The sequence below is a fragment of the Calypte anna genome, chromosome 1 (genome assembly GCF_003957555.1).
Source record: "Calypte anna isolate BGI_N300 chromosome 1, bCalAnn1_v1.p, whole genome shotgun sequence".
NCBI classification, from domain to species: domain Eukaryota; kingdom Metazoa; phylum Chordata; class Aves; order Apodiformes; family Trochilidae; genus Calypte; species Calypte anna.
Window position 1 is genome coordinate 50192959 of NC_044244.1, and position 12836 is coordinate 50205794.

A 12836-nucleotide genomic window follows, 5' to 3' on the forward strand; every position below is an offset into this window, starting at 1 on the left:
AAATTGTTTCAATCTTTTATATAAAATGGAATCTGATTGATCTACATAGGTTCTTAATAAAGTAGTGATATCTCTTAAAAAATTAGAAGGGTAACTTTCAGGTGTGTTTCTAAAAGCTATTCAAGTACATTTGTGGTGTTGATTGGGATGGAGAACTAATGGCATAGTAAACTCAAATAAAATTCTGCAGAACTTCAATCATTAGTTATAATTCTAGAAACACGTGTTTTTGTAGCACCACAACTTGAATACCAGCGTCCAGCAGAATTTTGTTCTTCTCAAACTTCTTACTTCATGTTTAAGAATACAAATTTAACAAATACAAATCAGTTAAAGTGCAGAACTAAACCGAAGACGGTATTTTTAGTTCTCTTCACACAGTGAGTATGGAAGAATTGCAGACAAAAAAATCTGATCATGTGTTTTTAATTTGCTGTTATCCAAATAATTTTATTTTACTTTATTTTTTTAAGAAAAAAAAATATTTTGTACATGGGGGAAGAAACCCAGCAGTCAAGTAATAGCCACAGGCAGAATTCTGATTATTTTTTGTTGTTTGTTTCTATGATGCCTTTTGTTATAGCAATTGGGTACTCCAAATCTGTCTGTTCACGATTCCCCTGTGAGAAGAGAAGATGCAGTGACTCAGGGTTAGTAAAATTTTCTGTGGCCTCTGAGGAAAACATATGAAATAGTGAGTGAATGTAGATCTTATCCAGCACAGTAATCACCAGAGCATTCCTCTCAACTGACAAAGCTCACTTTGTTCCTTCTGCAGTGCTCATCTGTTCTTCACCCGTTCTGTGAGAAATATCTCCTTAATTGTTTGGATTTAAGCTCGTACGTACTGACTTTCTAAAAAGCTGTACAGACATTTTGATAAAAAAGGGTTAATGTCTAAGATGATTGGCCAAGGTTTAACACATTTGGGGAATCTTCTGATGAAGTTTCTAATTGGGCAGAGTAAAATTCATGTTTCTTTTGTCAAGATCAGTATTAGTGCTGATTTGCAAGACATGTTGATACTGCATATTATTAGACACAAGCACATGTAACAAATACATATGGGCGTTTTATATGAGTTGGTATTTTTAGGCTGTAAAATTGAATTTTCAGAAACAGCATTCTGATTTTGATTTCAATTTTGTTTACTTTCAAGATACTTTAGTTTATCTAGTTCAAAAGGTTTTAGCATTCTCAGTGAAAATTAATTGTAAGCTGTTTAAACTTCGAGTGATGTAGTAAGGCTTTGAATAAATTATGATAGTTTGGTAAGAACCAGATCTGACTGCAGGTTTCTCTTGAAGTTCGTGGCAAACATGTTGGTATCAGAGTTTCCCATGTCTTAGGTCATCCTGTTTATTTGCTATGTGCAAAAGTAACTTTTAATGGAGCAGAATCTGAATCAGCAGGGTAACCACTGCTGTTTGAAAGAAGCAGTGAGTATTGTTGTTTGGACCAGCTGGTGACCTTCTGCAATGCTGGCTGTCTTGTTTACTTCCATATCACACCTAAGGCTGAAAACCAAAACCGGGCTTCCTTTTTCTTTTAAAAAGACATCGAATGTAGAAGAAATAAGTTAGATCTGTTACTTTGTTAAATGCAGTCCTAGGACTGTTGCTTCAGTTCATCTTAATTGCTGGTTTGCTTTCTCTTAAAAGCTGCAGACAGGGTCATGTTCCTCCAAAGCTGAAACAAGATTAGTACTAGCCATGGCTCAGGTGTGCAAGCAGTAACTGTGTACCCAATGAAACGCGGGTTAGCGAATTCACCTGGGGAATGGAAATGATACTCAGTCCCTGGAAACCTTTTTTTCCCTCCCACTTATATTTTGGGCTTAATTCAGGTCCTGAGGATTGTTTACTTACCAATTATGCCACCGAGTTGTTCATACTGGAGTACTGGCTTGGTGGAGGTTTTTGTGGGTGTGCTCTGCTACTTCAAGAAGATAGAGTGAGGAAGGACTTTTTGCATTTTGAATGGGTCATGTCTGGAAATATCTATGGAAATGTATGTATATCTTCCACTTGCACAGCATTTAGCAAGTAAGTATTTTAATCAGAAGCCTGGACACTATAAAAAAAACCCAACACACATATATATTTTTTTAAATTCTGGAAATGCTATCTTGGTGTTTGTCACCTGCTTGTAAGTTCATTTTCTTTCCTGCATAAGCATGCTAGGAAGTGAGGGGCCTTTGACAGATCACTGAAAATATATTGCATTTGACTGCTGCCTGAGACTTCTCTGCACAGATGGGTCGCAGTAGTCAACTCAAATCTAAGGAAAATTTAATGAAGCAGAAAGACCTCACTTACATCCTACAGAATTAAGGGATGCTGGTTTGTTTGCTTCTTTATAGGCTTATTGTTAAGAATTAAGCATATCCCCACAGTGTGGGGTTTTTGTTTTGGTGTTTTTTGCTTACTTGTTTTGAGCTGTCTGTCTGCACTATTATGCTGACAGCAGTGTTATGTGAGATGAACTGGGCAGCTGTCCTGTATTTGGCCAGTCTTTGATAATCGGCGCAGTTAAAGATTTATGAGGATTTTAAAAGCCTGGCACAGCTAGGTCTTTTTGGAGATCATTTCACACAGTAACCTTGGTGTGTGAGTACTGATGAGCGCGGTTAATCAGCAGTGGTTGGGGACAGTCTCATATACACGCAGGAACTGTTGAAAGATGCTTAGATGCTGCTGACTACCATTTAGTAATCTTGCTCACAGTAAGATGACAATGTGGTATCTCCATATTTTACAGAGGAACTGCTACATTAACTAAGTTCCACAAGGCTTTTTCAGATGATTAAACAAGAAGCAAAATCAGCACTGTAGATATGCTTAAAAATAAGTTCACATGGTAGGTTGAAAGACTCCCCGTAATAACTTCAGATGTTTCACAAATCAGTCTGAAATAGGGGCAAGAGGACCTACAGCTTCACTCTACTCATGACTTACATGCAGTGATTTTGTAAGTGAGGCTGTTTCTTTGTCAGCCACACCAGCCTGTAATGTGCTTCCTTTGTTCCCACCAGGTTGATGGCAAATTTTGATTACTGGGCTATTGAGGAAGAAACAAATGTGTTAGAGCAGAGTGAAACTGCTTAGCCTAGTAAATGTAGCCTGTAATCTGTGGATGGATATGCTTAGATGGCTCTACTGCTACAGGCTATAAATAGTTGGGGAGAATCAAGAAGCTTTATTGGCAGAGCTGGATGCACATGTAGTGAAAGTGTAGGTGTTACACTGGAGCAGTGAAAACTGTGCCAGAATCTTACCTTCCCTTTAAACAAATGGGGAAGGCCCTGGATGTTCTTGTTGTGTATGTTGGAAAATGCTGTAAATGTGTGCAAGTTGTGGCTGTTAATGGAGCACTTTTTTGGAGGTGGGATTTTTTTTCCCTGTCTGCTGGGGATGGGTTTATGGATGTATACCACCATTATGAAGTTTTACATGATTGTTGTAGTCTAGTCTGCAGCTGGTGTATCATTCTCTCAAGTTCCTGCATGTGGAGGAGTATGTACCAGCTGAAAATGTTTTCTTTAAAGGCTTCCAGTAAAAATTTAATCGAAGAAATGTATTCGTTCCCATGGATCTAGATAGACTCTGAAGGCCACATCTGTCTGAATGTATTTTGTTAACCAGGCTTGCCCATGAAATTATTCATGGTGGGTTTGCTGAGAACATAGCACTTAGATCTAGGCGCTTCACAGTGCTGTTGTTAATAAGAAGGATAATTGCAATAGTAATAATAAATACAGGACTATTACAGAGCATTAATGACAGGAAATGTGCTGTATGGCTTCAAGTTATCAATGATGTAATGGATTGAAGAACCTCTTATCTTTTCTTACTCCTGTTAGTAATGAAATCATTAGGTTTGGGTTTTGGTTTCTTTTTTTCTGCTCTTCTACTAGTGGTGTTACTGAAGTTAAGCTGCTTCTGAGATACTCAAAGCAAGTGTTGTTCTGTAGGAGATATAAAAACAGAAAGCATTTACTTAAGGCACTTGTGATTAAGTTGTCCTGATAAAAACTATTTATTTGTTATAAATAAATTGAAGGACAAAAACACGTTCTCCCTGTTTTGGGTTAGTGTATGTATTTTCTAGACTAAATAAATTATATTGCATGAGATTATGGAGGATAGGACTGTGCCTCAGGGTGACCTTTCCTGGATCTCTGTTCCTAAAGGTCTATTTTACAGCATTGTTTGCTGTTTCTGTTCCATTATTTAATTAAAATTACTTCTTTTTAATAGTGAAGAAGTCTTAATGTTTCTTAGTACTGTTAAACTATGGTAGTAGTTTTCAAGCCATTGTTAGTATTATTGTAGAAGAATAAATATCATCAGTGATTAAAATTTTTGTATGATGTAATGCAAAAGAGATTTCCTGAGACCTCGTTCAGACTATGCAAAGTAAGTTTTATTGAAATAATGTTTTAAAATTAGTCCGAAACTCTGTAGAGAGACTGAGTGTGTAATGAAGATGGAAATGTTGCTTTCATGAGGATACAGAACATGTGACTGCCCAGGCGTGCATGCAGTTTCCACAGCATGGATATTGCTGATTGCAGAGCCCCAAACTGCTTATCTAGAGAAGCTGCTTTCTAACATCTGCCAGCTACAGTGGATGGTCTCTTACCTTTAGTGTGATCTTTCTTCCCCTTATTTTTCACCTTAACAGCAAGGTATACAGAAGAGGAGAAAGCAGCTTATGTTAGGGATCACAGTTTTGAAGGCAGGAGCTTCAAACTGATGAAACAGCAAAGGGAAGAATTCAGAAAAAGGAGGGGTTTTTTCATAAGAACTGCAGACTGGACAGATGAGCATGGTGTGGCATTCATAGAAGTGTTATCCATGAGGCACAGATAGTCTTCCAAATGCTAAAAAAGTTCAGCAGAACAGACCTCTTTCATAACATGACACTTAAAATATTAGAGTATAAGATTTAAACATCAGTAAACTAGACTACCTCAGAGGGGAGACAGAATTGGAAGTATTAACAGTTTGGAAGTTCCCTTTTCAAGATGGTAAAATGTTTCATTAGTATTCTTGTGGGCACGAAGTTGCATGAACCAGGTTTGCCTTTGAGTTAGCAGAGAGGGTTTGTGGAGACATGCATTGTAGTGGGGTGTTTTTGTGTGTATTCCACAGCATGTTTGTGCAAATAGTTAGCAGAAACCTAAATATAATCAGTATGCCTCTTTGAAAGACCCTAATTGTGGAGGTGGTGCCTTTTTGTAAGATACATCTTAACGAAAGAAAATCTTGGGAGGCAAATAGGAAAAGATCATAATGCAAGACATTGCCTGAATCCCTTCACTTGTATGTATGTTTTCTTAGTACTCCTGTGATCTACTTGAACAAATCTTTGTAAGTGTAAAACTGAACTTTAATTGCAGGTAGATTCAGTTGGATATGGTGAGCACAAAGCAAGGCCAAATGAGAAAACATAATGCAGGCAAGTCTTTCAAGAAGTCTCCAATCTGAGGAGTTGAGAGTTCTTTTTCCTGAAAAAGTGTGAGCATTGTCTTAACATTTAAAGGAAGGGGTCTCTCCAGGTAGCTTTATTGAGTTTGGTTTTGGGAAGAGAAAACCACTTGTTTATTTAAATTTGAAAAACAAACAACGGGGGAAAAAAAACAAAAAACAGACTAAAAGAAATTAAAATAAAAAAAATATCCCCAACCCAATAGAAATTAAAAATCCCTGTGTATATACATGTGCTTCTTCATTACCATACTTTCTTAATAAGTGTAATGATGTGTCAGGCTTTTACAGAGGGACTAGCTGGAGTCCCCAGACAGTTCTGCAGCAGTGGTCCTGTTCTTTAGGTTGAGTTATGAGCCCAAACACAGAATAATAAATTGGAGTATATAGAATACCATTTCATTTCCGAAGTTCATTTACTTAGCAGTTGATTATGTAAATGTAGGTGATCACACATGATATTCCAAAATATATGTACTCTGATTGACAGATGTTTTCAGTTAAGTTTCATTCAAGCTACAACAGAAGTCCTAAGGATGAAGTTTTAGACCCTTTTGCTCAAATAGAGTGGTCTTGTTCTGGTTTGCCATCTTTTAAAACAAAGCAGACTTGGGTGTGTGTGCGTGAAGTACCATGTGTTGTTGTACTGTGTTGGTTTTCATATAAAACTGTCACTGGAGTAGTCAGGAACAGGGAATGGAGCAGATGCCTTTGAGCATGCTGGTGCCAGTTCTTTCACATGTTCTCATAGATCCTTTTCATTGGAATAACTTGGTTTGAGCTTCAGTCAATTGTGTCTTGAGTGTTTTCTGATAGAGATCTTTCCAAGAGTGAAATGTGGCCTTTGGTATAATTTCTGCAGTAGATCCAAGCATGGTTTGAGTGTGCTGTAATGTTCTCGTTGCTGCATCTTTAAATACAGTAGCAAAATAATTGATTACTCCCAGAATTGGTCATAGAGAATAGTGGGAGGCTGAGGATCATCCCTTTGCTTTGTGAAATACTATGGAAGTTTGTTTCTTCAGGGACATGTAAGCAGACACAGTTAATGAACGACTGCAGGGAACAGTATTGCTGAAAGTTCTCACTGACTTGTGTTTTCTTGGGAGTGAGTGATTCCTCCTGCACTACCTAAAAGGTAGGAAAGTTGCAAGGAGGGAGGATACACATTGAGGTACCAGAAAGCAAGAAACAAATACTAAATCTTAATTGCTATTAAAACTGTGCAATTGAGCAGTGGTATTGGTGTGACTGGGAAATGCAGATGCTATACCTTTTTTTTTTGTCTTTTTTTCTTTTTCTCTCCATGCAGGAGGGCTTTTGAGCTGCCGCTCTGCTGCTGAACAGCATGCAGTCCTTTCGGGAGCAAAGTAGTTACCACGGAAACCAGCAGAGCTACCCACAGGAAGTGCACGGTTCATCCCGACTGGAAGAGTTCAGCCCCCGCCAGCAGGCCCAGATGTTCCAGAGCTTTGGAGGAGGTGCTGGCAGTGGACGTCGTGGAGCAACAGGAGCCTCTACAGCAATGCCTGGTGAGAGCTCTGGCCATCAGAGCTACCAAGGTTTCAGAAAAGAAGCAGGAGAGTTTTACTATATGGCTGCCAACAAAGATCCAGTGGCTTCAGGAGGGCAGCAGCCACCTCAGCGCAGGCCTTCTGGACCAGTACAGAGCTATGGGCCCCCTCAAGGGAGTAGCTTTGGGAGTCAGTATGGGAATGAGGGACATGTTGGCCAGTTTCAAACACAGCACTCAACCCTTGGGGGTGTATCCCACTATCAACAGGATTATGCTGGTCCCTTTTCTCCAGGGAGTGCCCAGTATCAGCAGCAGGCTTCTAGCCAGCAGCAGCAGGTGCAGCAGCTGAGACAGCAGATTTATCAGTCTCATCAGCCTTTACCCCAGGCTTCCAGCCAGTCTGCTTCTAGCAGCTCACACTTGCAGCCAATGCAGCGACCATCCACCCTGCCTTCCTCTGCTTCTGGGTACCAGTTACGAGTGGGTCAGTTCAGCCAACACTATCAGCCACCTTCGTCCTCCTCTTCCTCTTCCTTCCCCTCCCCACAGCGTTTTGGCCAGTCAGGACAGAATTATGATGGAAGCTACAGTGTGAATTCTGGGTCGCAGTATGAAGGTCACGCTGTGGGTTCCAGTTCACAGGCATATGGGACCCAGTCAAACTACAGCTTTCAAACTCAACCGATGAAAAGCTTTGAGCAGTCTAAGCTGCCCCAAAGTGGGCAGCAGGGGCAGCAGCAACAGCACCCACCCCAGCACGTAATGCAGTATTCAAATGCTGCCACCAAGCTCTCTCTTCAAAGTCAAGTGGGACAGTACAGCCAGACAGAAGTTCCTGTAAGGTCACCGATGCAGTTCCACCAAAACTTCAGTCCAATCTCTAATCCATCTCCTGCTGCATCTGTGGTTCAGTCTCCAAGCTGCAGCTCTACCCCTTCTCCACTCATGCCAGGCGGAGAAAACCTCCAGTGTGGGCAAGGCAACATGTCCATGGGTTCTAGAAACAGAATCCTGCAGATGATGCCTCAGCTTAGTCCTACACCATCTATGATGCCAAGCCCAAATGCTCATTCAGGAGGATTCAAGGGGTTTGGGCTGGAAGGACTGCAGGAAAAAAGGCTCACAGATCCAGGCCTGAGCAGCCTTAGTGCTCTGAGTTCTCAAGTGGCAAATCTGCCCAACACAGTCCAGCACATGTTGCTCTCGGATGCCTTGGCACCTCAGAAAAAAAGCTCTAAAAGGTCATCCTCTTCAAAGAAAGCTGACAGCTGCACCAACTCAGAAGGCTCCTCCCAGGCAGAGGAGCAACTCAAGTCTCCCCTGGCAGAGTCCCTTGATGGTGGCTGTTCCAGTAGTTCAGAGGATCATGGGGAAAGGGTGAGGCAGTTGAGTGGCCAGAGTACCAGCTCAGACACCACTTACAAAGGTGGTAACTTAGAGAGATCCAACTCCTCACCAGCACAAGGCTCCCAGAGTGAGCCACCAAAACTCAGCAGCAGCAGCCCTGCAGCTAGGGAAGATGCAGCATCCCCTGATGGGAAGGAAGCTGTGGTGGCTGTGGAAAATGCCCCAAAAGTGAACGAAAAGGCAGTTGGGGTGATTGTCTCCCGGGAAGCCATGACAGGAAGAGTAGAAAAGTCAGGTGGGCAAGACAAACCTACACAAGATGATGCTTCCACAGCCAGTCAGGCACCAGCTAGTGCTAGCGGAGTGAAAGAAGCAGGGCATGCAGGTACACAGTCAGAAAATCAAGGAGGAAGCAAAGGGAGCAAAAGTGGAGATAACACTAACCATAACGGAGAGGGGAACAGCCAGCCTGGTCATGCAGTTGGTGGGCCAAATTTTCCTGCAAGAACAGAACCTTCCAAATCTCCTGGCAGCTTAAGGTACAGTTACAAGGATAATATGGCATCTGGTATACAGAGAAATATCGGTGGTTTTCCACAGTATCCTTCTGGTCAAGAGAAAGGAGATTTTCCAGGGCATAGTGAGCGCAAAGGCCGGAATGAGAAATTTCCTAGCCTCCTACAGGAGGTCTTACAGGGGTATCACCATCATCCAGACAGAAGGTATTCTAGGAATGCACAGGAACATTCTGGGATGGCTGGGAGTTTGGAGGGAGCCATGAGGCCCAATATCTTAATTAGTCAAACCAATGAGTTGACCAGTAGAGGTCTCTTGAATAAAAGCATGGGGTCTCTCTTGGAGGGCCCTCACTGGGGCCCTGGGATAGGAAGTCTAGCAGCGCTGCTTCTGACATGAAGCAGATAAATCTAGCTGATTACCCTATTGCTAGAAAGTTTGATGTGGAGTCTCAGTCTTCTGCCCATGAAGGGGGAGCACTCTCAGAAAGGAGATCAGTGATCTGTGACATATCTCCATTAAGGCAACTTGTCAGAGATCCTGGCCCTCACCCAATGGGACACATGGGTCCAGAGGCCAGAAGTGGAAGGAGTGAACGTCTTGCCCCTGGCTTGAGCCAGTCAGTAATACTCCCTGGTGGTTTAGTATCCATGGAAACAAAGATGAAAGCTCACGGTGGGCAAATAAAAGAAGAAGATTTTGAACAGTCAAAGAGCTCAGCTAGTCTCAATAATAAAAAATCAGGAGACCATTGTCATCCTGCTGGCATCAAGCATGAATCTTTCCGAGGCAACGCTAGCCCTGGAGCTGCACTCTCCGATGCTGCTTCAGACTACATTCCCCAGCAGGACAGCAGATCAACACAGATGAGACGAGGACCTGGCAGAACTGGAAGCAGCAGGGGCAAATCACCTTCTCAATTTCAGGATCTTGCTGATAAGCTGAAAATGTCACCAGGCAGAAGCAGAGGCCCAGGGACAGATCTGCATCACATGAACCCACACATGACACTATCTGAAAGGGTTAATAGGGGTTCCTTGCATTCTGCTTATCCTCAAAATTCAGAAGGCCCATCTTTGGCTTCAGCGTATCACCCAAATGCTAGACCTCATGCTTTTGGTGACCCTAACCAGAGTTTAAATTCCCAGTATCATTACAAGAGACAGTTATACCAGCAACAGCAAGAAGAATACAAAGATTGGGCAAGCAGCACTGCTCAGGGTGTGATCGCTGCAGCTCAGCACAGGCAGGAAGGAGCAAGGAAGAGCCCGAGACAACAGCAGTTTCTGGAAAGAGTAAGAAGTCCCTTAAAAAATGACAAGGATGGAATGATGTACCTTCAAGGTAGCTCCTACCACGATACTGGAAGCCAGGAAGCTGGGCGCTGTGTAATGGGAGGTGATGGTACTCAGAGCAAATGCACCGAACTGAAACATGGCAACCAGAAGTTGCAACATCATGAATCTGGTTGGGACCTCTCTCGGCAAACTTCTCCTGCCAAAAGCAGTGGCCCACTTGGAGCAGCCAACCAAAAAAGATTTTGCCCTCAAGACAGCGATGGGCATCGACGAGACGATTCTACAGATTTGCCCAAGCCTAGTAATGCTATGCTTAGGCTCCCTGGCCAGGAAGACCAGTCTCCTCAAAATCCACTAATTATGAGGAGGAGAGTCCGTTCTTTCATCTCTCCAATCCCTACCAAAAGACAGCCACAGGATATGAAGAACAGTGGCGGTGAAGATAAAGGGCGACTGATGACTTCAGCAAAAGAAGGACCTGATAAAACATACAACTCCTATGCCCATTCATCTCAAAGCCAAGAAGTTGGCAAGTCAGTTGGAAAGGGAGATTCCTTCAAGGATCTGCCAAGTCCTGAAAATAGGAATTGCCCTGCTGTTTCCCTCACAAGCCCGGCTAAGACCAAAATATTGCCCCCAAGAAAGGGGCGAGGATTAAAACTGGAAGCTATTGTTCAAAAAATTACATCTCCTAATATTAGGAGAAGTGTTTCTACCAACAGTGCTGAAAGTGGTGCAGATACTGTTACTCTTGATGACATCTTATCCCTTAAGAGTGGACCTGAAGGAGGAAATGTGGCTGGACATGGAGCAGAGGCTGAGAAAAGGAAAGGAGAGATGTCAGATCAAGTGGGGCCAGCAAATCAGGATACAGCTGGTGAGATAACTCTTCCGAGATCTTCAGAAGAGTGGCAAAGCAGTGAGGATGATAAAACCAAGAAAGAGGTCCCTGAAATTGCCAGTGTTGGTAAAGAAGGAGCAGTATCCAGTGCACCACCACCACCTCAGAAGTCAGGTGGTCAGGGGAGGTCTGATGGACCCGTAAGCGGAGCTGGAACTCTGACCTTTTCCGACTCAAAAACTATTTCCCCTTCCAGTGTGTTTACTTCTGAACCAAATCCGAAGTCTGAGGAAAAAGATGGAGATGTGACAAACATTTCACCCAAGCCAGATGGTTTCCCTCCAAAGGGTTATTTTCCTTCTGGAAAGAAAAAGGGGAGGCCAATTGGGAGTGTGAACAAGCAGAAGAAGCAGCAGCAACAGCAGCAGCAGCAGCAGCAACTCCCACCTCCTCCACCTCCCCCACCAGTACCCTCACAGTCTTCAGAAGGGGTGGGTGGTGGCGAGCCAAAACCGAAGAGGCAGAGGAGGGAAAGGCGAAAACCTGCAGCGCAGCCACGGAAGCGGAAGCCAAGACGGGCTGCTCCGATTGTGGAGCCTCAAGAACCAGAGATCAAGCTGAAATACGCTACTCAGTCTGTAGATAAAACTGACTCCAAGAATAAGTCCTTTTTCCCTTACATTCACGTGGTAAACAAGTGTGAATTAGGCGCTGTGTGCACAATCATTAATGCGGAGGAAGAGGAGCAGAACAAGTTGGTGAGGGGTCGGAAAGGACAGAGGTCGTCAACACCCCCTCCTAGCAATGTGGAGAGCAAAGTGCTGCCCACCTCAACTTTCATGCTGCAGGGCCCTGTAGTAACAGAGTCTTCTGTTTTAGGGCATCTGGTTTGCTGCCTGTGTGGCAAATGGGCCAGCTATCGTAACATGGGTGACCTCTTTGGTCCCTTCTACCCCCAGGATTATGCAGCCACCTTGCCTAAGAACCCACCTCCAAAGAGAGCCACAGAAATGCAGAGCAAAGTCAAGGTACGGCACAAAAGTGCTTCTAATGGCTCCAAAACAGATACAGAAGAGGAGGAGGAACAGCAACAACAGAAGGAACAAAGAAGCCTCGCTGCTCATCCCCGCTTTAAGAGGCGGCACCGCTCTGAGGACTGTAGTGGGGCCTCTCGGTCACTTTCAAGGGGAGCTTCTTGTAAAAAAGCAACCGCTGACAGTGGCAGTGGTGGTGAAAAGACTCCTTTAGACTCAAAACCCTCTATACCCACTTCAGAAGGTGGCACTGAGCTGGAGTTACAAATTCCTGAACTACCTCTTGACAGCAATGAATTTTGGGTCCATGAGGGTTGTATTCTCTGGGCCAATGGGATCTACCTGGTCTGTGGCAGGCTCTATGGGCTGCAGGAAGCTGTGGAGATTGCAAGAGAGATGGTAAGTACCTAACCCTGCTATACTAAATTACTTGTTTTCATTTGCGATGTGTATACCACTTGGAATACCATTTTTCCTTGTTCTTGTCTCATGTCTTAAGCAGTCATCTTTCATCTTAAATAGATCTCTAAGGATGTCCTTTTGATGGCCTCATTTAGATCACTACCACACCTGATCAGACAGATCTTTCAGGTATCAAAATGCTGGGTGCTCATTACCTACTAAAAGTGCTGCAGGTCCAAAGGCTTTCTCATGGCGAAGTTCTTTCTTCTCATTATGCTGACCTATTAGATATTCAGTAATCTCTAGGGCTTTTCTTGGAGTCATACAGTGAAAGGACAAATGTCAGCAGACATGAAGTGCAACAAAGAAAATTCCAGTTAAATATTGGGC

General features: G+C 43.1%; 1 protein-coding gene across 1 annotated transcript in view; it reads left to right on the plus strand.

Moving 5' to 3' along the window:
* Positions 1 to 12836, plus strand: part of TCF20 (transcription factor 20) — a 127667-nt gene that overhangs the window by 76841 nt on the left and 37990 nt on the right. The window contains 2 exon segments of the mRNA XM_030447313.1: positions 6805 to 9226; positions 9229 to 12443. Of these exon segments, the coding sequence (XP_030303173.1) occupies positions 6841 to 9226; positions 9229 to 12443 (5601 nt within the window). The 5' untranslated portion in view covers positions 6805 to 6840.